Genomic DNA, 26,829 nt, shown 5'->3' with positions numbered 1-26,829 from the left:
CCATCTCCTCCTCCTCCTCCTCCTCCATCTCCTCCTCCTCCTCCTCCACCATCTCCTCCTCCTCCATCTCCTCCTCCTCCTCCTCCTCCATCTCCTCCTCCTCCTCCTCCACCATCTCCTCCTCCTCCATCTCCTCCTCCTCCTCCATCTCCTCCTCCTCCTTCATCTCCTCCTCCTCCTCTTCCTCCATCTCCTCCTCCTCCTCCTCCACCATCTCCTCCTCCTTCATCTCCTCCTCCTCCTCCTCCATCTCCTCCTCCTCCTCCTCCACCATCTCCTCCTCCTCCATCTCCTCCTCCTCCTCCTCCTCCATCTCCTCCTCCTCCTTCATCTCCTCCTCCTCCTCCATCTCCTCCTCCTCCTCCTCCTCCATCTCCTCCTCCTCCCATCTCCTCCTCCTCCTCCTTCATCTCCTCCTCCTCCTCCTCCTCCATCTCCTCCTCCTCCTCCTCCTCCATCTCCTCCTCCTCCTCCTCCACCATCTCCTCCTCCTCCATCTCCTCCTCCTCCTCCTCCTCCATCTCCTCCTCCTCCTCCTCCACCATCTCCTCCTCCTCCATCTCCTCCTCCTCCTCCATCTCCTCCTCCTCCTTCATCTCCTCCTCCTCCTCTTCCTCCATCTCCTCCTCCTCCTCCTCCACCATCTCCTCCTCCTTCATCTCCTCCTCCTCCTCCTCCATCTCCTCCTCCTCCTCCTCCACCATCTCCTCCTCCTCCATCTCCTCCTCCTCCTCCTCCTCCATCTCCTCCTCCTCCTTCATCTCCTCCTCCTCCTCCATCTCCTCCTCCTCTTCCTCCTCCATCTCCTCCTCCTCCATCTCCTCCTCCTCCTCCTTCATCTCCTCCTCCTCCTCCTCCATCTCCTCCTCCTCCATCTCCTCCTCCTCCTCCATCTCCTCCTCCTCCTTCATCTCCTCCTCCTCCTTCATCTCCTCCTCCTCCTCCTCCTCCTCCATCTCCTCCTCCTCCTCCTCCACCATCTTCTCCTCCTCCATCTCCTCCTCCTCCATCTCCTCCTCCTCCTCCATCTCCTCCTCCTCCTTCATCTCCTCCTCCTCCTTCATCTCCTCCTCCTCCTCCTCCTCCCCATCTCCTCCTCCTCCATCTCCTCCTCCTCCTTCATCTCCTCCTCCTCCTCCTCCATCTCCTCCTCCTCCTCCTCCACCATCTCCTCCTCCTTCATCTCCTCCTCCTCCATCTCCTCCTCCTCCTCCTCCATCTCCTCCTCTTCCTCCTCCATCTCCTCCTCCTCCTCCTCCATCTCCTCCTCCTCCTCTATCTCCTCCTCCTCCTCCTCCTCCATCTCCTCCTCCTCCTCCTCCTCCTCCTCCTCCTCCTCCTCCTCCTCCCCCTCCTTCTCCAGGCATGCACAGCATCTACATAATTATTCTCATTTTACAAACTGATGCAAGCATGAAAAGCTGGGGGAAAGATTTTAAATAATTTCTTACTACATTCTTTCTTTACTCACGCCTCCAGTCCCACAGGGGAAAGAAAAATCAAACTGTACAGTCAACGCGTATTCCAAAAGCCCAACTCAAAACCGCGCTCGCTTCCTTTCATAACGGCCACTGTGAAAGTGGATTTGCCGGGAGGTAATGTGTTTTCGAAGGCCCTGAGGTTCGGTGCCGCGTTTGATATTTCCAGCTTCAAGAAACGAAGTTCAGAAAGGAAAAGACGAAGGCAGACGCTCATTGTGAGCGACAGAATAGGACGCATCTCATCAAAGTGCCTACGGAGGCCGCGCTCCGCAGCTTCCAAAGGGCAGAGACGGCGGGGGGACAAGGGGATGTGGGGGGGACTGTCAGTACCTTCCGCACCTTAATCGCTCTCACCGACTTCTGAAGTTGCTCAATTACATTGAAGGGAGAAATGATGAGATTGCCCCCAGGCCCAATGCTGCAGGGCGGCCTTCCCCTTGGCAGTGGAAATACAACAGGGAGGGAGGGTTCCGTCATAAGATTAAGAACTTGAATTGTTTTCCTGCTGAAGGGAACAGACATCCAAACAGTGCTTCTCGGCGTCCTCCCTACAGAGTGGGAGAAAAATCAAGCCATGTCCCAGGTGGGCGGGAAGGAAGGCCAGCCCGCATACTGACTCTTGTGTGTGGTTTTTTGTTTTTTTTTTAATATATTTTTATTGATTTCAGAGAGGAAGGGAGAGGGAAAGACAGGGAGCAACATCAATGATGAGAATCATCAATTGGCTGCCTCCTGCACGCCCACCCCCCCCCCCCCACTGGGGATCGAGCCCGCAACCCTGGCATGTGCCCTTGGCTGAAATCGAACCCGGGCCCCTTCGGTCCGCAGGCAGATGCTCTATCCACTGAGCCACACCAGCTAGGACCATACTGACTCTTTAAACAAACACCCGCCCTGGCCACAGGTCCCTCACGTCATTAGGTCGTTATGGGGGAAAGGTCCCTGGCCTTGCTGACTGGAGATGTCTGATTGGGGTGAACAGCTGTCAATCACACCCAGGCCAGCCCTGGGAGAACTTCCCCAGGAGGGGAGTCAGCAGAGATAAGAAAGAGATAAAGGAGCGGAGACTGGGGGCATCTTTTTTGGTTAATCCTCACCCCAGGGTGTTTTCCCATTGTTTTTTCTTTCTTTCTTTCTTTTTCTTTCTTCTTTCTTTCTTTCTTTCTTTCTTTCTTTCTTTCTTTCTTTCTTTTTTTTTAGAGAGAGTGGAGGCGAGGGAGAGGGACGGAGGGAGAGAAACACCAATGAGAGAAAGCCCCATTGCCTCCCACACGCGCCCCCACCAGGCGGACAATGGAACTGCAACCCAGGTAAGTGCCCTTGACCAGGCATTGCAGGGGCCAAGGCTCTAACCACTTAGCAACACCAGCCAGGGCTGGGGTCATCCTTATTTTGGAAAGTTCTGTCCGCCCAATAAAACACAACATTCTAAACCATCAGAACTTTACAGGGAGTTATGAGGCCCAGACGGCATGGCTCAGGGGTTGAGCATCCATCTAGGAACCAGGAGGTCAAGGTTCGATTCCCGGTCAGGGCACAGGCCCGGGTTATAGGCTTGATCCCCTGCAGGGGGCGTGCAGCAGGCACCCCATCTGCGATTCTCCCTCATCATTGATGTTTCTCCCTTCCTCTCTGAAATCAATAAAAAAATAAAAAATTTGTTTTATAAAGTGTTCCTTCTGTGAAGGAAAATGCATTAAAGTTGTTTGATGACATTTCTCTGCAGACGCATGGGAGAGAAAACGCACCGTGTGAAGAGGGGGCTGTCCTGGGGGGTGGCGTCCCCCTGGGGACACGCGTGGGAACGCAGAAGCGAGGGTTCCCGTTTCCCACAAACCCCCGCGGCCTCCCCGTGGGGCCCGGCTGCACGCGTGCCTGTGTTGGTGGAGGAAAAAGAAGAGAATTCCATTCAGGCGCCGCAGGCCCTCGGAGCTCACAGGGCCTCCCTTCTTCCGGTCCTCAGAGGAGGAGAGAGCAAGAAGGCAGGGTCTGAGTGCCCGCAGCGAAGTAAATTAAAAAAAAAAAAAAAAAAAAAAAAAAACACGTAAAAAACACGCCACGCGTTTGGACGCATCAGCTTTGACCCCAAGTCTCGATGCCAGCAAAGGGCGGTCATCAGATGAAGACGCCGCCGGCCCGGCTGTCTCTCTTGCAGGCGGTTCGGTTCTGCGGAGCTCGCAGACCCTCTGCAAACCCGGGGCGGCCCCGGCTCTGGCCACGTGCCTTTCCCTGCCCCCCAACACCAAATGCAAAAGCAAAGCCAGGCCCTGGCCGCTGCGGCTCAGTGCATAGAGCGTCGGCCTGCGGGCTGAAGGGTCCCGGGTTCGATTCCCGCTCAGGGCACAGGCCCGGGTTGCAGGCTCCATCCCCAGTGGGGGGCGTGCAGGCGGCAGCCGGTCCAGGATCCTCTCTCATCATGGATGTTCCTCTCTCCCCCTCTCCCTTCCTCTCTGAAGTAAAAAAATACATTTTTTTTTTAAAGAAAAGGCATAAATCGGGTCTACAAGTGGCTTTCATTAAAGAGGGTATTTTTCCACGGAACGTGGGCCGTGAGAGAGGGCATACATGGAGTGAGTGCCCATCGCTGCTCATGCGTGGGGCTTCGGCATGGCCTGTGTTGGGAGCAGCGGGGACGCGGGAACCTTCTGGTGGTAAATGGCCAGGGTGGATCCCCGGAGGCTAACTCCTGGGGGGCGGGGGGGGGCGCTGGTTCCCCCCCCACACCCACCCCGTGTCCCCCGAGCTTCCTCTGCGGGCGCAGAGCCCCCCGCCAAGTTCCTGAAGTGGCTCGTCTCCCACATAAACCGGCGTTGATCAGGGTTTCGTTCCTAATTCTTCTACGTCTGACGGGTCCCACCGGCTTCCCCACCCCACCGCTCCCCCCGGCTCACTTCCGAGGGGCCTGCGGTTTGTCTTTCCTGACCCCACAGCTGAGTGTCAGCAGCAGGGAGCCCGAGGGGTCAGGCGGGAGGGAGGGAGGGAGGCGGCTGCTCTAAGGTCACTCCATCTCCATCCACATCCCCAGCGTCTCACCGCATCGGGACCTTTATTTCCCCAAAACACTGACGATGCTTCAACACAGGGGAACCTGCTTTTTATTTCTTTATCCTCGCCCGAGGATATTTTTCATTGATTTTTAGAGAGAATAGAAGGGAGGGAGGGAGGGGGGAGAGAAAGAGAGAGAGAGAGAGAGAGAGAGAGAGAGAGAGAGAGAGAGAGAGAGAGACATGGATGTGAGAGACATACTAGTATATTCATTGCCTCCCACACGCTCCCCAACTGGGGCCAGGGATCGAACCTGCAACCCCTCGGTGCTCAGACAGACACTCTAACCACCTAGACCCGTGGTCGGCAAACTGCGGCTCGAGAGCCACATGCGGCTCTTTGGCCCCTTGAGTGTGGCTCTTCCACAAAATACCACGGCCTGGGCGAGTCTTATTTTGAAGAAGTGGCGTTAGAAGAAGTTTACGTTTAAAAAAGTTGGCTCTCGTCCTAACCGGTTTGGCTCAGTGGATAGAGCGTCGGCCTGCGGACTGAAGGGTCCCAGGTTCGATTCCGGTCAAGGGCATGTACCTTGGTTGCGGGCACGTCCCCAGTAGGGGGTGTGCAGGAGGCAGCAGATCGATGTTTCTCTCTCATCGATGTTTCTAACTCTCTATCCCTCTCCCTTCCTCTCTGTGAAAAATCAATAAAATAATTTTAAAAAAACATTTGGCTCTCAAAAGAAATTTCAATCGTTGTCCTGTTGATATTTGGCTCTGTTGACTAATGCGTTTGCCGATCACTGGGGCCCCTAGATCAGGGGTGGGCAAACTTTTTGACTCGAGGGCCACAACGGGTTCTTAAACTGGACCGGAGGGCCGGAACAAAAGCACGGATGGAGTGTTTGTGTGAACGAATAAAAATTCAAAGTAAAGGAGCGGAGGGGAGAGCAAGAGAACAGGATAGAACAGCCGGATCCGGCCCTCGGGCCGTAGTTTGCCCAAGGCTGCCCTAGACACACAGCCAGGGCCTAACCTGCATTTCTAATGGGATCGCTGGAATAGGCCACACCTGCTGTCCTCCAGGTGCGCGATGAAGTGCGTTAGGGCCTTCATCTGTGTGAGACAAAAATAAGCAAATAATGAAATAATAAGGAATTCAGTCCTCGCCCGGCCGGCGTGGCTCAGTGGATGAGCATTGACCTATGAACCAGGAGGTCACAGTTGGATTCCCGGTCAGGGCACGTGCCCAGGTTTGGGGCTCCATCCCCAGTGGGGGGCATGCAAGAGGCAGCCGATCCGTGATTCTCTCGCATCATGGATGTTTCTCTCTCTCTCTCTTCCTCTCTGACATCAATAAAAATATCTAGCTGAAACCGGTTTGGCTCAGTGGATAGAGCGTCGGCCTGCAGACTGAGGGGTCCCGGGTTCGATTCCGGTCGAGGGCATGTACCTTGGTGGCGGGCACATCCCCAGTGGGAGGTGTGCAGGAGGCAGCTGATCGATGTTTCTCTCTCATCGATGTTTCTAACTCTCTATCCCTCTCCCTTCCTCTCTGTAAAAAAAAAAAAAAAAAAAATCAATAAAATATATTTTATAAATAAATAAATATATTTTTTAAAGGTAAAGGTTTGGGTTTTTTTTTTCAACTTTGGAGCAACGTTTTCTTTTGGTTCCCATGTACGAAAGGACTGAAAATCTCGGCTAAAAAGAAAAAAAAAATAGACCCATGAGCCCATCACGCAGACGCTGAGGTTAAGAAGACAACACGCGGCTAGAACAAGGCAACAAGAAGGTTTCAATGTTTATTTCCATGTTAAAAAGGAAGCGTTACCCTGTGGTTAGAATATAGCTTTATGCTGGAAAATGGAGTCACTTTGTTTCTGAAATAGTTCCAGAAAAAAAAAAAAAAAGAAAAAGGGAAAAAAAAAAAAAACACCCAAAAGTCATGACGAGTGAGAGTAAGATGTCCTGGCAGGTCCCAGCGACCATCCCACGCGAGACACGCCCTCCCCGGGCACCTTCCGGATCCCACGCACCTGGCGTGCTTTTATTTGACATGTATGTATCCCGACACGCCTGGCGGTGTCCCCAGGCGCTGCTTACATTACATACAAACATCTCTGCTCTCCACGTGTTAGCACAGCTCCGCCCACGGTCCCTTTCCGCAGCGGGGACGGCTGGTGTGTGAGCCACCTGGGATGTGGGGGACAGAGACCGGGACGGAAAAGGGACACCATTTTTGAAATAATCAGAGCAGAAAACCCAGGGGGGCGGAGGGGGGGGGGCGACGACACGCAGGACCCACCGAGGGCAGACCGAGTGTCCCCCGCTGACAGACAGACAGACAGACAGAGCCTGGACTGGGGCCAGCACCCCAACATCGCAGACGCCACTGTCACACAGTGGACGAGACAGCCGAGCGACACCCACAGCAGGAGGCTTTGTGAGCCTTACAAACGAGCCAGGCGCCTCCTGCGGTGGACAGGTGTGGGGGACAGGCGTGAACCCCGCTTCCCTGCGTGGGGGGGGGGTCTGTGGATAGAAACCCCGCCCGGAGGTGAAGGGTTATTCCAGTCAGGGGACCCAGCGGGCCAGTGGGTGAGATAAGACAGCCCGGAGGACAGGGTTCCCTCCTGGGGCGCGGAGCTCTCTGGGGTTCACTGGGGGACCCCGGTCTTCCCAGGGTGGCTGCTTCTGCTTCTCTCAAAGGCCACAGCCCGGAGCTGTCCAGGTCACCTGGGCCTCGGGGAGCACGTGCCCCCCCCCCCAAGGACGCAGAGTCCACAGCTGGAGGCCCCTCTGTGCCTGCGTCTGCGGGGGGACAGGGGGGGCCGCGAGGCAGGGGCTCCGCCCACGTTGCTTCCTTGGGGTCGTCAACTCGGCTCACTGGGGTGTCTGGGCCATAGAACCCCGGGGCCGCTGTGCTTCAGGCGTAAGGATCCCCTCATCCCGTCTCTGTTGTGGGGCTGGTTTTCCGGCTGCTTTTCCACGGAACCGCTGGGAGACACGCGGATGGAACCGGATGGAACCGGATAGAACCGCACTGCTGATGCGGCCCCACCCGGGCCGGCCTCCGGCTCTCCGCGCGCACGTGGGGACACGCAGGTGCGCGCATATTCATGCGTGTTGTGTGGCCAAGGGACCCCTCCTCCTCCATCGCGCATTTGACCTTTATTTCGTACCATCTCGGCTTCGAGGTCAAGCAAGAGGGGACTGCACGGCCCGTGTCCCGTGGGGGGAGCGGGCCGGGGTTTGGGGGGGGGGCCTCGCCGGCCCTGCTTGTCTTCTCCAGGTGGCCCGGCGCGCCCTGCACCGCACCTGACAGCCCAGCAGGATTCTGGGGGTTTCCCATGAGCACGTGACCTTCTCCCCGCCCCCACCCCCCACCCCCGTCCCACCGAGGAGCCTGGGGTGTCCTGGCTGCATTCTCCCATCCCGGCTTCGCTCCCTCACCCCCATCTTCAACACGGGACCACCGGCCTCGGGACGCAGGCTGACGTCATCGGTGACGTCATCGGTGACCTCTGCCCCGGAGTCCCGTGGGCGAGGCGCGGGCAGAAGCCTGTGGCCGCTGTGTCGCGAGTGGGTGGGGCTGTGCGGTCACCTGCCCACCTCAGTCCAGCGCCTCCCTTTTGAACAGTCAGTCCTCGGCCACCTGGGGTCCAGGCCCCGCCCCAGGGCCTCCCGCAGGTGCCAGGTGCGAGCTATTCCCGCCTTTAAACTCCCATTTCTCCGCACCCTGTCGGGTCCTCTCTCCACCAGAGTCATTTCTGGGGATACGTTTGGGGGAGGACCATCGTATGGCTCAGGACAGTGGGGAACGCGACCTCGCAGTCCAGTGTCCAGTGGCCCGGGGACCCCACCTTCGTAAATGAAGCCGTTGCCATGGTTTCCACATCTGGAATTCTTGCTTGGCGTCAGACCCCTCGGCTGCCCTGGGGAAGCCGCTTTTATTGAAAATGACGCAGGATCCGAGCTCCCGCGCGCGCGCTGCCCCGCCTGGATTTTGCGATGACGCTGCGTTTCCACCGTGGCTGCTCCTTGAGCTCTGAAGTCGTCATTTGTCTGCACGAATTTGGGGGGGGGCCCATGGCTGTTCCCCGTCAGGGCGCACCCTGTCGGGTCTTCTCTCCACCAGAGTCATTTCTGGGGATACGTTGGGGGGGAGGACCGTCGTATGGGTGGGTTTCTAGGTATTGCTAAGTTAAAACATCATCCCGCCCTTTAAAAAATGGGTTTTGTTCTGGGGAAAGGGGAAGTTTAGTCTGACGCGAGTGTCTGTCCGTCTTACATCTGGGGGTGGGCGTGGCCAACGCACCGTGCGGAGCCCAGAGCGCGGTGCGCCCACAGCCATCCCGAGCTCTTTGCGCCCCCAGAGATGCGCTCGGTGGGGAGGGGGGGCTCCCCGCGACCCCCCGACTCGCAGGAGACAGAAGAGCTGTTTGCGGGTCACCACTCTTCTGCAAAGTGTTCTGGTTCCGTGTAAAAAACCGGGAAGAAACGCCCGCCCCTCACGGTACGGTCACAGCTTCGTAGGAGCCCGTGTCCCCGGCCGACACGAGAGGGATCCACAACAAAACGGAGGGAAGACGAGGGAGGGGACGCGCGCTGGCGGCTCCCGGGGGGAGGGGAGGGCGCGCGGGGGACGGAGAGACCGTACACCAGACGAGGGAGACCTCCCGGGACCCCACGTGGGAAGCACGGGCCTGACCGAGACGCGTGGAAAACGAACGGATGTCAGAGGGGAAAGACATTCCTTTTCTTCATGTCTCCGGAAGGGCGGCCGGCCGGGGTCCGAGGAGGCTGCGGAGGCGGGTAGAAAGCGCGCAGGCCCCGCGCCCAGGGCGGCACGGTGGGCATCTTCGGGGCGCCCATCCCAGGCCGGGGCAGCAGGCGCCCGCTGTGCTTCGGGGGGGGGGGGGGGGGGGGTCCGGGGCCGGAAAGGTCAACACCGAGTCCTTCCCGAGTCCGGCGGCCCCGCGTGCGTCCCGGAAGACAAGCCAGGTCCTTCGGGTGCGGTTTGTCCCCGCGGAACGGAGCGGGGACCAGGCAGCGGGTTAGACTCGTGGGACCGTTTCTCCAGGACCCGCAGGCGCTGCTTCAGGGACATTTCCCAACTTACACCCCCTTCACGGTGCCACTCCCCGTCAGGGCACAGGCCTGGTTTGCAGGCTCGATCCCCAGTGTGGGGGGGGCGGGCAGGAGGCAGCCGATCCGTGATTCTCTCTCATCATTGGATGTTTCTCTCTCTCCCTCTCTCCCTTCCTCTCTGAAATCCATAAAAATTTATTTTAAAAAAAAACAACAAAAAAAAACCACCCCAGTGGCTTTTCTCCCCCGCGCTCTGACCTGCTCCGGATGGGACCCCGGCGGACTGGCCCCACAGACACCGCGCTGTGCCACCCCGGCGCCCTGCGCCCTCCCTGCTCCCCCCACCGCGAAAACAGAAGGCATAAAGGTGAATCCCGATGCCCCCGCGTGGCTCACATCTGGTCCCGCAGTCTCTCCATGTAGTCCTGGAAGTCCCGGGGGTCCCCCCGCCCCAGGTCCGGGCACACCCACTTGACGCTGTCCTCGCCGTGGAACAGGATGGAGTCGGTGTAGGCGCCGCCCTCCTCGGGCAGGATGGTGGTGTAGGACGTGAACTTGACCCGCTTCCTCTTGGGGCCCGAGGGGGTGGCGGGCGGGTGTCTCGGGTCCTTCTCGTAGACGTAGTCGGGGGGTCTGAGCAGCTGGCTGGGGAGCGCCTCCTGGGAGCCCCCGTTCAGGAGGAAGTTCCTCTCCTCGAAGGGCAGCCCCCGGTCGAGCGTGGCGCACTCCTCCGACGGCAGCGTGATGTCCACGGGGCTCTCCAGCAGCTCCACCTCGTGGCCCAGCCACACCCAGTCGTGGGAGTGCGGGAGGGCGCCCTGCTCGCTCACCGCCAGCCTCTTGTGCCGGTATTTCCAGGCGAACGCCACACAGTTGACCAGGAAGACGAGGATGGCCAGGCAGAAGACGCCCAGCAGCGCGTACATGCCGATCTCCAGGTCGGTGAGGCCCCGCGAGGTCACCGTCAGGTCGCCGGCGGGGTGGGGTCCCTGCGACCTCCCTTGCGTGGGGAAGCTCGTGAAGGCGTCGGGGCCGCCGCCGCCGCCGCTCTGGGGCCGCTTCGTGTCCTTCCTCCCCAGGGGCGACGGCGGCGGGGTGGCGCTGTCCTCGGGGCCGTGGCCGGAGGGGGCGCCGCGGGGGGGCCACCCCGGGGCCGCCCTCTCCCGGCCTCCTCCGCGCGGGATGGAGTTGCTCAGGGGGTCCTGGTACTCCCGACTCACGCCCTCGATGTCGTTGGTGCCGCCGTGGCCCCGGTCGACGTGGGGGTCGAACTTGACCTTGACGTTGCCCTTGCCCACGGCGAGGACGCTCTTCCTCTTGGTCTTCTGGCAGGGCTCGCTGATAAGCATCTCCAGCTTCACCAGGGGCCCCTGGCCTTCGCCCTCGGCGGCCAGCACCGGCCACTGGGGCTGCAGGTTCGGCCGCACCGACGCCACCATTTCGTCCAGCGACGAGAGGGACACGGAGAAGTCCTGGGGGTCGTAGATGTCCAGGGGGGTCACCGCGCCGTCGCTGAACAGGATCCACGAGCTGACGATCGCCTCCTGGGGGAAACGAGACCAAAGCGTCCAGGGTGGTCAGCGGGTCCCTTCGGGTCGCGACCGTGACTGGGAGTCCCTGCCTCGCGCGCCTTAGACGTGCCAACGGAGGAGAGGGAACGTCCTGAGGGTGTTTTGGGGGTTCGTTTTTTTATGAATCCTCACCCGAGGGTAATTTTTTTCCAATCATTTTCAGAGCGAGTGCAAGGGAGGCAGGAGGGGGAGGGAGAGAGAGAGAGATCGACGTGAGAGAGAAACGTGGATTGGTTGCCTCCCGAATGCAGCCGGGGGATCGAACCTGCCGCCAGGGACGTGCCTGTGACGGGGACCGAACCTGCCAGCCTTCGGTGGGAGAGCCAACGCTCTAACCACTGGGCCACGCTGGCCGGGGAGAAACCTCTATATTTTCTCGCTTTGCACAGCCCTGGGCGTGCCGAGCGAACGCCGTGCTCTCGTTAACATGCGCGGTGCATGCTAATCCGTGCGTCCAGGCAGCAGGATTTGGCTTTGACCTTTCAGAAAACACTCGGAAAGGTCGGGCAATGGATCTGAGCCAAACTCGGGTGCAGCCCATCAGCCTCCTGGGCAGCCAACACCGCCGCCCCCCGCCCCCCGCCCCAACCTTCCTTATCAGGAGGCCGCGCGGCGGGACGAAGGCGGCGTTGGCTGGAGGAGCCAGGAAGAGGCTCCGATGCCCACGGGGCCCGGGTGCCCTCGCCCGTGACGCGGGCGGTTTAAGGGCGGGGAGAGTGTCAGAGGTGGCGACTCGGTAAGGACGTGAGGCTCAGGAAGCTGCCGGGGGACGTCCGGCACCGACAACCACGAGAGCAGACGGCACAGGACACGGGCCGATGGGGAGAAACAGACTCGAGGATGCCCGGCCGGTGGGGCTCCGGGGCTGAGTGCCCACCTATATGACCCAGGAGGTCAGGGTTCGATTCCCGGTCAGGGCACAGGCCCGGGTGGCGGGCTCCATCCCCAGTGTGGGGGGGCGAGCAGGAGGCAGCCGATCCATGACTCTCTCTCCTCATGGATGTTTCTCTCTCTCTCCCTCTCCCTTCCTCTCGGACATCAATGAAAACATGTATTTTAACAAACCATGTGGGACACACGGGTCTGCTCCCCTGAGCGCTGGCGAGACAACACAGACGGGCGCGAAGCAGGAGGCCGCTTGAGCATCCGGCCCCAGCTCCAGGAGCTGTGCTGACCACCCGAGGGGGCGGGGAGGGGGGGACAGGGCAGTGGTCTCCGCTGACCGAGGACACACGGACTCCGGCTCTCACCTGCCCAGGGGCCTGGAGGACGTCCTGGGCCGTCACCGTGGAGACGATGGCCCTGCGGTCGGCCCGGTGCGGCTGCAGGGAGAGGGACAGTCCGGCCACCAGCTGCACGCCCAGGTCAGCGATGGCCACGCGGTCCTCCAGCACCGTCACCGTCTTCTCGGCCAGGATGGAGTCCGACAGCGGCGAGAGGACCTGCGGCGGTGGCGGGAGAGCGGCCGTGGGGGCCCACACTCCATGGTAACGCCCCCCCCCCCCCACGCCGCCGCCGCCGCAGTCCCACCCCCACGCTCCATGGTAACGCCCCGCCCCCCGCCGCGGTCCCACCCCGACGCTCTCTGCCAACGGAAGGCTGACGGGAACCCTGTGCAGCGAAGCGCTCACCCCACCGAGCCGCCTGACGGCGTGAGAGGCATCGTCCTGGTCCGCTTTCCTCCCTTTCCTTCAGCCCCTGGTGGCGGCGGGGTGTCCCCCAAGGGGGGGGGGCCTGGGTGAACTGGAAGGCAGCAACCAGCCCTGGCCGCGTGGCTCAGTGGTTAGAGCATCGGCCAGTGCACCAAAGGGTCAAGGGTTAGAACCCCCTGGTCGGGCGCATGCAGGAAGCAACTAATCAATAGCTCTCTCTCTCTCTCTCTCTCTCTCTCTTTCTCTATCTCCCTCTCTCTCTCCCCTCCCTCCCTCCCTTCCACTCTCTCTAACAATCAATGAGGAAATATCCTCGGGGGCGGACTAACAAAACAGCGGAGCGCCTTCCCTGGCTGTGGCAGGAGATTCCGTGCGAGAAGGACTGGATCGAGCGTCAGGGACGATGGAGCGGCCACAGGAGGGGCAGAGAGCGGCCTCCGGGAGCAGAGAGGGACTCTGGGCGGACAGTCCACACGGGCACACCCGCCTCGTCCCACCCGGAGGAATTCACCTTCCAACAGCCTGAGCTGGAGGAACCCTCCCCCGGAGCCCACACGTGCCCAGCCCCCACCTCGACCTGAGCCTCGGGGTGCCCTGAGCACGGACTGGAGCCCAGGCCCCGACCGGAACTCAAGACCAGGCCAGAACCCAGCGCCGGGACCCTGTAAATCAGGGGCGCTTAAACTGCTCACCTGGTGCACAGTGATAGGAAAGTGATACAAAGTAGAGCACGTTCACTCAGCCGGGTCACAATGTAACATCTAAAGTGACTTCACTGTGAGCGGTAACATGTTACATTGTTATTAGAACTACTAGTGGCCCAGTGCACGAAATTCGTGCACATTAAAAGGGAATTAATTAGAGGAAATAATTTAATATTGCTATTTGCCCTTTCTCTATAATAGAAGTGTCAGAGATGAAAGAAAATTAGTAAAATGTATATGAAAACCTTCCTCCTGTCAGAGTCTGGGGTGCACCATGGGACCCAGAGTCAAGTCCCCGCCCACCCACATGCACCTCAAAATCGTGTGAGATCCAGACCCAGCTGGCCCCTGCCCCCATTGGGCTAGATCCAGACCTGGCCAGTCCCACACTTGTCAAGCCCTGCCAGGTGAGAGGGTGCAGCCTCAGGTCCCCTGGCCTGGCACCAGGACGGGGGGCATGGCCTGAGGTCTCCCAGCCCAGACTGGGGTAGGGGGCGTGCCTTGAGGTCCCCCGTCAAGCACCGCCGGGCGGGGGGTGTGGTCTGAGGTTCCCCGGCCTGGTGCTGGGGTGGGGGGCTTGGCCTGAGTTCCCCCGACCCAGCACTGGGAGTGCACCTTGAGGTCCTCTGTCAAGCCCTGCTGGGTGGGGAGCACGGCCTGAGGTCCCCTGTCAAGCCCAGCCAGGCAGGGGGGCACAGCCTCAGGTCCCCTGTCCAGCCCTGAAGTCCCCTGTCAAGCCCCATGGGGGTGGGGGAGGGCATAGCCTCAGATCCCCTGGCCCAGCACCAGGACGGGGGGCGTGGCCTGAGGTCTCCCAGCCTGATGCCAGGGCGGGGTGTGGTCTGAGGTCTCCTGTTAAGCCCTATGGGGGCGTGGGAGGGCGTAGCCTCAGGTCCCTGCTGATTGCTCGTTAAGGCTCCTTATGGGAACTTGGCTTCAGCTGTGGGTGCAGCCATCTTTGTGACGGAGTGCTGGTCAATGAGCATATCCCCTCTTTATTAGATAGGATGCCACGCCCTTGCCCCGTAATTATCCGTCAAAACTGGCAGGAACATAGCTGTCCTGTTGCTGCAATGAAGTGGGGAGCATTGCACTGTGAGGCTTTTTTACGTTTAAGGCGTGTTTTTAATACTTTCTTGTCTACCGTGCGAGGAATGCCCTCCAGGTGTGGAAAATAAAACCAGCTCTCCCAGGTCCTGCGTCTTCTCCCCGTGACGTGCAAAGTGCCGGTTGTACGGGGGCGGGGGGGGCGAGGCTGCATATGCTGTGGGTTTAGTTTAGCGCAGGTGAAAGAAATTGTGTATTTTTCCTAAAACTCTCTAAAAGGCAAAAACTGATTTGGTTCCCGATGACGAAAATTGGTGAATTCAGCCCAGCAAGCTCTGTGGTTAGAGCGCCGGCCTCAGCACTGAAGGGTCTCGGGTTCGATGCCTGGTAAAGGGCACGGGCCTGGGTTGTGGGTTCGATGCCCACCCCGTGTTGGGGTGTGTGCAGGAGGCAACCAATCGATGTGTCTCCCTCACATCGAAGTTTCTCTCTCTCTCTCTCTCTCGCTCTTGCTCTCTCTCTCTCTCTCTCTCTCTCTCTCTCGCTCTTCCTTCCTCTCTCTAAAAACCAACAGGAAAAATATCCTCGGATGCGGATTTTAAAAAACTGGTGAGCACGGGACAGAGTGCGGAATCTCCGGGGGGGGGGGGGGGGGGAGGCGGGGGAGGGCGTGTGGGTGGGAGGTAATCAACCAAGCCCTTGTGTGCGTACATGCATCCCCCACGGACACAGACAATAGGGAGGGGAAGGCCTGGGGGCGGGGCCTGGAGGGGGTCCCTGGAGGTGGAGGGGGGCATAAAAAAATAAAACAAATGGGTGACTATACATGCAGCCGGTGGCGCGAGCGCACACACACACACACACACACACACACACACACACACACACACCTGCACCTGCCAGGAGGGGCCGGCAGGGGGCGCTCGTACCTGCACGGAGGTGATGCCTGGCTCGCGGCCCGCCAGGGTCCTGCCGCCCTGCAGCTGCGCGATCCTCGGCTCCTCCACCTTCATGAAATCCAGCACCAGGTCGGTGATGTCCAGCTGCCAGTCCGGGCCCAGCAGGTGGCTCAGCCGGCCCAGGTCGGGCGCCTCGGCCACCAACTGGGTGAGGACGCGCACCAGGGCGTGCTGGTACTGCAGCGAGCACCCCCGCCCCTTCTTCTCCTCGTCCTCCTCGTCCTCGCTCTCCCGCGTGGGCCTGGGCACGAGCAGACCACAGCGGCGTCACTGGGGCGCCGAGGCGGCACGTGCCTGGTGTCCCCCGGGGGCTCGCTGGCCGCACGTGGCCTGAGGCGGGTTTCCGCCTGCCGGGCCGGCTCCCTGGCCCCTCGGACCACCTGTCCCTTCCTCCTGCGGGCACCTGGCGGCGGGCCCCACGCTGCCGCCTGCCCCACCCGCCCACGCCGGTGGGTGTTTCTCTCGAACCCGCAGCTTCGGAATCATCCCCCACGCAGCTGACGCAGGACGGCAGCCGGTGCGGGGAGCCTGAGGTCGGGGCCGGGAAGCGCTGTAGGCAGCCAATTTCCACGCCCGTGGCCGCGAGCGGGTGCCGGGGCCCCTCACCTGGAAGTGGGTGGAACGGCTGCCCCAGGCCTGGCCGGTGTTGCTCGGTGGTTAAAGCATCGGCCTGAGCACCCAAGGGTCTCGGGTTCGATTTCCAGTCAAGGGCTCCTACCTGGGTGGCAGGTCCCATCCCCGGCCCCAGGCAAAGAGTCAACCAATCGATGTGTCTCTCTCACATTGATGTTTCCCTCTCCCCCTCCCTCCCTCTCTCTCTCTCTCTCTCTCTTCCCGCCCGCCCACTAAAAATCATTAGAAAAATATCCTCGGGTGAGAATTAACAGCAAGAAGAATGACTGCCCTGCCCTGGCCGGTGTGGCTCAGTGGACAGAGCATCGGCCTGCGGACTGAAGGGTCCCAGGTTCGATTCTGGTCAAGGGCACGTACCTGAGTTGCAGGCTTAACCCCTGACCCTGGACAGGGCGCATGCGGGAGGCAACCAATGGATGTGTCGCTCTCACAGCGATGACTCTCTCTCTCTCTCTGTCTCTCTGTCTCTGTCTCTCTCTGTCTCTCTCTCTCTCTCTGTCTCTCTGTCTCTGTCTCTCTCTGTCTCTCTCTCTCTCTCTCTCTCTCTCTCTCTCTCTCTCTCTCTCTGTCTCTCCCACTCCCGTCCTCTCTCTCTAAAATTCACTGGGAAAATACCCTCGGGCGAGGATGAACAAAAATAAGTAAATAAATAAACAAACAGAGAAGGGCTGCCCCTCGCCTTCCCCCAGGAGCGTGGGACTCGGGCGGGTCCCGGCGTGACACTGACGCCCCCTCCGCCCGCTCGCTCGGCCCTGCCTGGGGCTGCGGACCGCCTGTGGCCGCCAGTGGACGGGGACGTGTGTCCGGAGGGGGGGCGGCCACGCGTGGGCATTGTTTATCATGTTTTCTTTTTTAAAAAATATGTGTTTTGCCCTGACCGGTTTGGCTCAGTGGATAGAGCGTTGGCCTGCGGACTGAGAGGTCCCGGGTTCGATTCCGGTCAAGGGCATGTACGTGGGTTGCGGGCACATCCCCAGTGGGAGGTGTGCAGGAGGCAGCTGATGGATGTTTCTCTCTCATCGATGTTTCTAACTATCTATCCTCTCCCTTTCCTCTCTGTAAGAAATCAATAAAATATGTTTTTTTAAAAAATGTGTTTTTATTGATCTTTTAGAGAGAGCAGAAGGGAGAGGGGGAGAGAGAGACAGAAACATCGACAATGAGAGAGAGCCATCCAGCAGCTGCCTCCAGCACGTGTCCCGCCGGGGAACCGAACCCCGACCTCGTGGTTCCAGGGCCGATGCTCACGCCCTGAGGCCTGCCGACCGCCGTGTCCCCGGCATTTCCCCGGTTCATTTCCGGTCCCACAGGTTATCACAGGGAGGGTCTCTGCCTGCCTCCCGCCAGCAAGGGCCCCAGACCAGGACCCCTCGTCCTGCCTGCCGGCCGCCCCGCCTCCTCACCTCCTGTTGGGGGCCACGGGGACCCTCCAGCCCTTGACCTGGCTCAGCTCCGTGTCCGAGATCTCGATCTGCAGGGGCAGCCGGGGCGCCCACACCGTGACCTCCAGCTGGGCGGTGAAGTGCTGGTGCGTGAAGCTCACGGGCGTGTCCACCCGGCCCCGCATCTCTTTGCCGTTCACAAACACGGAGTCGCAGCCCTCGGAGACCTGGGGGCGGGGGGGGTGGGGAGGGGGGAGCAGGAATCCCGAGATGTATCAGCGGGAAAGACAATGAACGCTGGGGCCCCTGATAGAAAAAGGGGCCCCAAGGGGCCGAACCCCAAAGGGCCGGGCTGCGGGGAGAGCTGGGGGCGACGCGGGCAGCACCTTAACGACGTCCTCGTCCGCGGACCGGCACTCCAGGGCCTCGGCCACGGCCACCACGGAGCCGTCCTCCTGCACGGCCACCACCTTGACGGGCACCGAGACGGCCCTGCCGGTCAGGATGGCCGTGTTCAGGATCTCCGTGTCCTGCGGGGGGAGGGGCGCGTGTCAGCAGGCGGGACGCCGGGCGAGGGGGCGTGCGCGGGGGCACGGAGCGGGTCACCTCCCCCCAGAGGTCTCCTTCTGCGACTCCCAACCGTCCGTGCCCCTGAGGCTCACCTCACATGGCCCAGGGGCACCCCCGACCCCCCAATGTTCATCAGGGCTCAGACTCAGTGGGTGAGCGGCTTACTGGTTTTTCACTGAGATTAAGTCTGAATAGAACAGTTCTTGGCCATAGAAAACCTCAACTTTGTAATGAATATTTGAAAACAATCTAAATACATTTTAAAAAAAAAAAAAAGCCAGGCTGGCGGGGCTCAGGGGCTGAGCGTCGACCTAGGAACCAGGAGGTCAGGGTTCGATTCCCGGTAGGGGCACAGGCCTGGGTTGTGGGCGCCATCCCCAGTGTGGGGCGTGCGGGAGGCAGCCGATCAGTGATTCTCTCTCCTCATGGATGTTTCTCTCTCTCTCCGTCTCCCTCCCTCTCTGACATCAATAAAAACATTTCCTTTTTAAAAAGAAGTAAAACATGACCAGCCCGTTGTCAATGAGACGCTGGGGAGACGCTGCAGACAGCCCCTCGCCGGGGCCTCCAGGCGGAAAGGCTGGGAGACGGCGTTCCGTTCTCCTCTTTGTCTACCTCTGTGTTTACCCAACGTTCCCCCCTAAGAACACGTGTTTGGGGGAGGGACTCAGCCGCCCGCGTGGATTTCCTCATCCCTGGCCCGAGCACGGGAGGCCTTCGAGGCCAGGAGAGCCGTGGTGCAGAGCAGGAGGAGACGCGGGGGGGTGGGGGGGGGAAGGGTGGGGGGGAGAGCATGGTGTCTGGCCACCGGGCAAGAATCCACATTGCCAACCAGCTCCCTTGTGACTCTGAAGCTAATGAGTAAGACTCTCCGGTTTAAATGATGAAAAAATAAATTATTTTTAATAAAGAAGCATGGCTCCAATCCGCGGCTGCTTTCACCACGAACTCCCCCCTGGCCACGGCGCGGTGTTTTAAAACCAGTATCCCGTGGAGTGAGTCATGGTTTTCCAAGTTCAGACATTCCAGGCGAGAACTCGGCCTTCCCTGTGTCAGAGGAAAAGGGGGGGTTCCTGCTTAAGAAGAGGCGCACAGTGTGGCCTCTTGTCGCAGAGTCTGGGGTCGTCTGCTCTCTGTCCAGCCAGCTTTCCACACACGTGTGGGCTTAGAACACATGTGGACTAGGTGCAGGCACAGGTTCCAGGCACAGGTTCCAGGAGCAGGAGCAGGAGCAGGAGCAGGTGCAGGAGTAGGAGCAGGAGCAGGAGCAGGAGCAGGAGCAGGAGCAGGAGCAGGTGCAGGAGCAGGTACAGGTACAGGAGCAGGTACAGGAGCAGGAGCAGGAGCAGGAGCAGGTACAGGAGCAGGTACAGGTACAGGAGCAGGAGCAGGTGCAGGAGTAGGAGCAGGAGCAGGAGCAGGAGCAGGAGCAGGAGCAGGTACAGGAGCAGGTACAGGTACAGGAGCAGGAGCAGGAGCAGGAGCAGGAGCAGGTGCAGGAGCAGGAGCAGGTACAGGAGCAGGAGCAGGAGCAGGAGCAGGTACAGGAGCAGGAGCAGGAGCAGGAGCAGGAGCAGGTGCAGGAGCAGGAGCAGGAGCAGGAGCAGGTACAGGTACAGGAGCAGGTACAGGAGCAGGTACAGGAGCAGGAGCAGGAGCAGGAGCAGGTACAGGAGCAGGTGCAGGAGCAGGAGCAGGAGCAGGAGCAGGAGCAGGAGCAGGTGCAGGAGCAGGAGCAGGTACAGGAGCAGGAGCGGGAGCAGGTGCAGGTGCAGGAGCAGGAGCAGGAGCAGGTACAGGAGCAGGAGCAGGTGCGGGAGCAGGAGCGGGAGCAGGCGCAGGAGCAGGAGCAGGTGCAGGAGCAGGAGCGGGAGCAGGTGCAGGAGCAGGTGCAGGAGCAGGTGCTGGGAGGAGTCCTGGGCAGGGCTGCAGGATGGAGCCTCCATTCCTCACACGTGGAGGAGTCAGGAATCCCAGGTGAACAAAGGGCTTGATGCATGTGGTTTGATAAGCAGTCGGTTAACTGGGGACAGGACGCGCCAGAGGCAGGTGTCCAGGGAGCCCTCTGGGGAGGGGAGCCCAAGGCAAGTATGGCCACAAGCTGGTCTGTGCACGCCATCTAGTGGGCGCCCCAGGAAGAGTCACCTGTAAGTCCCTATTCCATGAAAAGGAAGTTCCAGCCAGTGCTACTCCTGCCCTAACCAGTCCGGGTTTTGGTGCATGGAATTCGTTAAGATGAGGTCATACTGAATGAGGCGAGGGTGGGCCCTAAGTCCAAAGGCTGGTGTCTGGCTGGTGTCCTCATACAGAGAGGAGACAGAGGCAGGCGCACCAGGGTCAGCTGGTCAGGTCCAGCTGGGCTGGTCACTCAGCATAGAGAGGCTCTGTCCCTTGGAGCCACTTTGGAACCACTCTTCAGAGTGGCCCAAGAGTTACATTGTAGCACACAACCTCATTCAACCAAAACCAAGAGTTACATTGTAACACACAACCTCACTCAGCCAATCCAAGAGTTACATTGTAACACACAACCTCACTTAGCCAATCCAACAGTTACATTGTAACACACAACCTCACTCAGCCAATCCAACAGTTACATTGTAACACACAACCTCACTCAGCCAATCCAACAGTTACATTGTAACACACAACCTCGCTCAGCCAATCCAACAGTTACATTGTGACACACGACCCATCAACCAATCCAACCCTGGCACTTTCCAGCCAATGGGAATTAAACCCAAATACAAGAAACCACCCCCACGTGCAGCGCAGCCAGCCGGGGAGACACTAACAGCCGGGAGTGTGCAGTGTGCACAGCACACATAACCACCTCAGGGCACAGGCCCGGGCTGCAGGCTCGATCCCCCGTGTGGGGCATGCAGGAGGCAGCCGATCCATGACTCTGTCATCATTGATGTTTCTCTCTCTCTCCCTCTCCTTTCCTCTCTGAAATCAATAATAAAATAAAATAAAAAAAACGTATTATTTAAAGCGCTCAAAGAAAACTTTGCGACGCTTCCCCAGAGCCTGCCTTGCTCACCATCGCGAGGGGGACGATGCCCACAAAGCTGGTCTGGCTGACGAAGATCTCCGAGACCACGAGCTCGCTCGCTGCGTCCTCAGCCGGGTACTCCACCTGCCAGGTGATGGGCTGGGCCCCGGCCAGGTCGCTGCTGTTGTCCACTCCCAGATCCACCTGCAGGATCTCCGAGAGGGAGCCGTTCACCCTGGAAAAGAGACGCATGTCAAAGGGCCACCCACCCCCAAGAACAAGCGTGTGATAGACGGCCACGTCCCCTCTGTCAGCAGGAAGAATGGCCGCCCCACGACCTCACTCAGCCAAGCCAAGAGTTACATTGTAACACACAACCTCACTCAGCCAATGCAAGAGTTACATTGTAACACACGACCTCACTCAGCCAATGCAAGAGTTACATTGTGACACACGACCTCACTCAGCCAATCCAAGAGTTACATTGTAACACACAACCTCACTCAGCCAATCTAAGAGTTACATTGTAACACACGACCTCACTCAGCCAATCCAAGAGTTACATTGTGACAAACGACCCATCAACCAATCCAACCCTGGCACTTTCCAGCCAATGGGAATTAAACCCAAATGCAAGAAACCACCCACTGCAGTGGACAGAGCCTCGTCCTGTGCACCGAAGGGTCCCGGGTTCAATTCCAGTCAAGGGCACTTGCCCAGGGCGCAGGCTCGGTCCCCAGTAGGGGGCGTGCAGGAGGCAGCCGATCCGTGATTCTCCCTCATCACTGATGTTCCTCTGTCTCTCTCCCTCTCCCTTCCCCTCTGAGATCAATAAAAATATTTTAAAGAAATAAAAAAAGGAGAGCCACACACACAGCCAACTGGAATTACTTCTCCAAGAGTCTACTCTGTCCTGCTCTCTCCTGTGCGGGAAAAGGGCCTCATTAGACGGGGACTCTGCCGCTGCCTGGCGGGCTGCTCGGCGCCCCGGTGAGAGCGGCTGCTAATGAAGCCGGGGTCCCGGGGTCGCAACCGTGCACGCTGGCCGGCTGGGTTCCCCCGGGGGGCCGCAGAGGCCTGCCGGCGCCTGGTCACTGGGGGTCAGCGATGCCTGTCATTATCCCCAGTTTATTCCCGTCCCCGCGTTCCCCCGCTGAGATGCAGGAGCAAGGTCCTCGCCAAGGACACCGCGGCTGTCCATCGAGGGGCTGCGCGGGGGGACGGCCGGGCTGTGTGACCCCACAGAGGTCAGGCCTCAGGTGAGCTGCCCGCAGAACACACAGCGGAAGGAGGTCCTGCCCCACCGCCCCCCGCCCCTGCCCCCGCCCCCGCATCGAAGTATAAAAGCGGCAGGCGCCTGGGGGTGAGGGGAGGTCACTGCTCCCAGAGGGGGGGGCAGGTAGAAGAGGCAAGAGAGGGGCCAGTGTGCTCAGTGGTTAGAGCGTGGCCCACACACCACAGGGTCTTGGGTTCGAGTCCACGTACTGGGTTACAGGTGTGATCCCTGGCCCCAGGCAGGACGCGTGATGGAGGCAACCAGTCTCTCTCCCTCTCTCTCTCTCTCCCTCCAACCCTTCCATTCTCTCTAAAAATCAATGGGGAAAATATCCTTGGGTGAGGATTTTTAAAATGAGAGAGAGAGAGAGACGACGCCCTGGCCGGTGCGGCTCCGTGGATAGGGCGTTGGCCCACAGACAGAAGGGTCCCGGGTTCGATTCCGGTCAAGGGCACGTGCCTGGGTTGCAGGCTCCATCCCCAGCCCCAGTCGGGGCGCGTAGAGATGGCAGCGGATCACTGTCTCTCTCACATCGACGTTCCCCTCTCTCTGTCTCTCCCCCTTCCTTCCGCTCTCTCTAAACATCAATGGGAGAGCATCCTCAGGTAAGGATTAACCAAAATTAAAAAAAAAATAATAATAAGGGGAAGCCCTAACCGGTGTGGCTCAGTGGATAGAGCGTCGGCCTGCGGACTGAAGGGTCCTGGGTTCGATTCCGGTCAAGGGCATGTACCTTGGTTGCGGGCACATCCCCAGTAGGGGGCGTGCAAGAGGCAGCTGATCGATGTTTCTCTCTCATTGATGTTTCTAACTCTCTATCCCTCTCCCTTCCTCTCTGTAAAAAATCAATAAAATATATTTTTAAAAAAATTTAAAAATAAGGGGAAGAGAGAGAGAGAGAGAGAGAGAGAGAGAGAGAGAGAGAGAGAGAGAGGCTAAGTTGGTGCAGAGGAGCAGGCACGGACCAGGATCGTGTGTGGCGTCACGGAAACAGGGGTAGGAGTCTGGGGTGTCCGTCTCCGGGGGCGGCTCTATGCCGAGCACAGGATGCAGGAATTAGAGGGCCCAGGACATGGCCCAGGACTCCCACGCGTGGGTCCGGGGGACACGGACACGGAGTGGACACGGGATCCGCACCGGGAACGGGCGGTGCTCAGGCACCTCCATCTCCAACCACCGCCGGGTGCGCGGCGCCTGTTCTCGGGAGGGAGACGGGTCTGGGTAACGATGGGGCGGGGTGGGGTCGGCGCCGGTCAGCCGTGGGGGGTGGAAGGAGCCACTAATTGGCCGGAAACGACAGAGTGAGCGGCGGCGGCCGCCCCAGGCCCCGTGGCGGCGTCACCATGTGTCCCTGCCCCCCCCCGCCCCCCCACCGCACCCCCACCGCCGGGAGAGCCGCTGGCTCGGAGCCGGCAGCTCGGGGGCCGGGAGGGCTGGGCAGGCTTGGGTCTCGGGCCTGACCTTGGAGCCGAGAGAGACCCGTCAAGGTCACAGCCTGCGGAGCCGGCCGTGAGGCAACCGTTTTGTTCTCGCTGATGTCGCCGGCTCATCACCCCGTGCGCAGCGCCCGAGGCCCGGGAGCCGCACTCTGTGGGCACGGGATGAGACACGTACGTGAAGATGTGTGAGCGGCCGGCCGGCGGGGCTCAGGGGGTGAGCGTCGACCTATGACCCAGGAGGTCAGGGTTCGATTCCGGGTCAGGGCACAGGCCCGGGTGGCGGGCTCCATCCCCAGTGAGGGGCGTGCAGGAGGCAGCCGGTCCATGATTCTCTCTCCTCATGGATGTCTCTCTCTCTCTCCCCCTTCCTCTCTCCCTAAAAATCAGTGGGAAAATATCCTCAGGTGAGAATTTTTTTAAAATTACACGCGAGCCCTAACCGGTGTGGCTCAGTGGATAGAGCGTCGGCCTGCGGACTGAAGGGTCCCGGGTTCGATTCTGGTCAAGGGCATGTACCTTGGTTGCGGGCACATCCCCAGTGGGAGGTGTGCAGGAGGCAGCTGATCGATGTTTCTCTCTCATCGATGTTTCTAGCTCTCTATCCCTCTCCCTTCCTCTCTGTAAAAAATCAATAAAATGTATTTTTTTTTAAATTACACGCGACTTCACGTGGCCCCACCCGCCACAAAGGGGCTGCCCGGCTACACGCATTCCCTCCTCCAGAGCCCTTTTCTTGCTCTTTTTTTTCCCTCTCTCTCTCTCTCTCTTTTTTTTTTTTTTTTTTTTTTGCGAATTCCACGCGCCCTTAAAGACATCGGGAAACCACTCGTGGAAGCGATCAGGTCCAACAGCCTTTCCAGAAAACTCAGAAAACAGTCGAGCGAGAATGAGATGCCTCCAGAATAAACAACAAAAAACAGCTCACACACACACACACACACACACACACACACACACACGCCCTGTCTGTGCTGCGTGCTTTCTCTCATCCGGCGCCACATCTCCGTGTGCGTCTCTCAGCCCCTTGAGGGGAGCCCTGTGTGCCGGCCGCCGGGCCGCGGCTCAAACCGGTTCATTTCCACGGCTGAGCACAAGCTGGGTTCCCACCAGCGGCCCCGGGCAGCGGGCGTCCCTCCTCCCCTCCCTCCCCCCCACCCCCTCCCCCACCCCCCCCACCCCCACCCCCACCCCCCCACCCCCGCCAGCAGGCCACGCTGGCTCTAACTCGGCCCCTCGCTCCCAAGGCAGCACAGCCACGTCTGTGTCCTGGGTCTCCACGTCTCCCCCTCCTTCCACCCCGCCCCCCCCCCGCCATCGGGTCTTTATTCTCCCCCCTCGCCCCGTGCCCCTTCCATGTCCCCGACCCCCGCCCCGCTCCCGAAATGTGCGTGGCCTCCCGCCCCTCATCCCTAATTAGGAGCCACCCCCCCCACCCCCCCCCACCCCCGCTCCCAGTCCCGCCACCAGCCGCTCGCCGCTCCCATTAGAGCAGCTCGTTCCTCCTTCCCGGCCACCCAGCCTCTGCTCCCACCGCCGTGGGCCTGGGGGGCGGGGTGCATTCAGTTGTTAATGAGGCCACACCGCAGGTGTATGCTAGGGTGAGTTCTACGTGGCCAGTGCTCTCCTCTGCCTCACGAGGGGGGTGGCGGGGGAGGGGGATGTGAGTCCATGGTGTTTAAATGTTCGTTTCTCAGCCCACAGATGGGCGCCGTCTCTGTCCTGGTCGAAAAAAAGCATCAGAGGAAACGCCACATCCACTCGGCAGAGAGAGAGGCACGGGAATCCAGGCAGGACTCGAACCCAAACTGCGGAGGGGGCGAGGTCCCCCCGCATGCCAGCTGCCGCTCCCCACGGCTGTTCACACGCGTTTCCCTGCGAGGTGACCCGCAGGCTCCCGCCGTCAGCAGGATGCTCGCGGCCACGCGCCGTCCCTGCCAGTGGCTGTGGGAAAGGCTGGCACCGGGGAGGCACCGGGCCGCCACGGGCATCGGGTTCCAAACCGACGGAGGGCGCGGTCTCCTCCGCCCCAGTGGGCTTCTGGGAACGACCAGAGCATCACACACGTTCACATCCACACACTTGCACATGTGTGCACACGCACATGCAATGTGTGTGCACTCGTGCAGCATGCATGCACACACTCGCATGTGTGTGCATGCACACATGTGCACGTGTGTGTACATGTCCACATACATGCACCCCGTGCGTGTGTGTGCATGTGCACATGTATGTACGTGTCCACATACATGCACTCCTGTGTGTGTGTGCACGCTTACACGTGCATGCATGCAAACACACATATGTGCGTGCACACGTATGACTCCTGGCTTATGCAGGTGCCCCTGCACCCTCTCCCTGCACACTCTGTCTGAACAGGCTCCCGGGGGAGCGCTGAGCCCGGGGGAGGGAGGCAGTGGGTCCCCACGTTTCGCTTCCTCTCCTTCCAGACGCAGACCGAGGTGCGGCCGCGTGTCCGCCTGCACCGCCCGCACAATGCCCGTCGCTGCCTGCTTCTGGCAGCGGAACCCTGGCGCCCTCCCAGGCCTGGCGGGCACCGCGGCTGCAGCCGGAGCCGGCCCTGTGCTCCGAGGAGCCCTGCGTGAAAGCGCCATTCAGCACCCGGGCCATGTGCGGAAGCTGCCAACCGCCCGGGCAGCCGGGACAAGGGGCAGCTTCTGTGGGGCCTGGCCCCGCGCCCGGGGCAGGGGGTTCCGACAAGCTACCCAGACCGTCCCCAACGAGGCAGGGCAGCGCCGAGGGCAGCGTGACTGGCCGTGCGTGGGGGGGCGGGGTGCAGGGGGGCGGTCACCCGTCCCAGGACCCGCAGAGCCGAAGAGGCGACTCGCCCTTGGCATCTCCAAGGCAGCGTGGAGGAGACGACACGAGAGAAAGCATTTCCCCCCTCGGCCCCCCCCAGAGGCCTCTGTCTCAGCCTCCAGGCAGACCCGGACTCTGTCCGTGACCTTCGGGAGAGGGGGTCACGCGGGGGAAGCTTCTCAATAACGCGGGTTTTTCTTGGTTTGTGTTTATTGCTGTGTTTTAGAT

The 26,829-nt window shown here is 60.2% G+C and overlaps 2 protein-coding genes across 2 annotated transcripts in view; both read right to left on the bottom strand.

Moving 5' to 3' along the window:
• Positions 1-4,519, bottom strand: part of LOC308238242 (transmembrane protein 132B-like) — a gene marked incomplete at its 5' end in the record, with an annotated part of 14,442 nt that extends 9,923 nt beyond the window's left edge. The window contains one exon of the mRNA XM_080649896.1: positions 4,515-4,519. Within this exon, the coding sequence (XP_080506022.1) occupies positions 4,515-4,519 (5 nt within the window). The remainder of the gene's footprint in view (positions 1-4,514) is intronic.
• A 1,729-nt stretch (positions 4,520-6,248) lies between these two features.
• The window catches only part of TMEM132B (transmembrane protein 132B), an 85,993-nt gene continuing 65,412 nt past the window's right edge, over positions 6,249-26,829 (bottom strand). The window contains exons 4-9 of the mRNA XM_080649784.1: positions 21,118-21,304; positions 17,891-18,034; positions 17,526-17,731; positions 15,460-15,730; positions 12,378-12,569; positions 6,249-11,100 (exon numbers count right to left, since the gene is read on the bottom strand). Of these exons, the coding sequence (XP_080505910.1) occupies positions 9,949-11,100; positions 12,378-12,569; positions 15,460-15,730; positions 17,526-17,731; positions 17,891-18,034; positions 21,118-21,304 (2,152 nt within the window). The 3' untranslated portion in view covers positions 6,249-9,948. The remainder of the gene's footprint in view (positions 11,101-12,377; positions 12,570-15,459; positions 15,731-17,525; positions 17,732-17,890; positions 18,035-21,117; positions 21,305-26,829) is intronic.

The sequence above is a fragment of the Plecotus auritus genome, assembly GCF_963455305.1.
Source record: "Plecotus auritus genome assembly, chromosome: 13".
Lineage (NCBI taxonomy): Eukaryota > Metazoa > Chordata > Mammalia > Chiroptera > Vespertilionidae > Plecotus > Plecotus auritus.
This window is presented reverse-complemented; position numbering and strand designations above follow the sequence as displayed.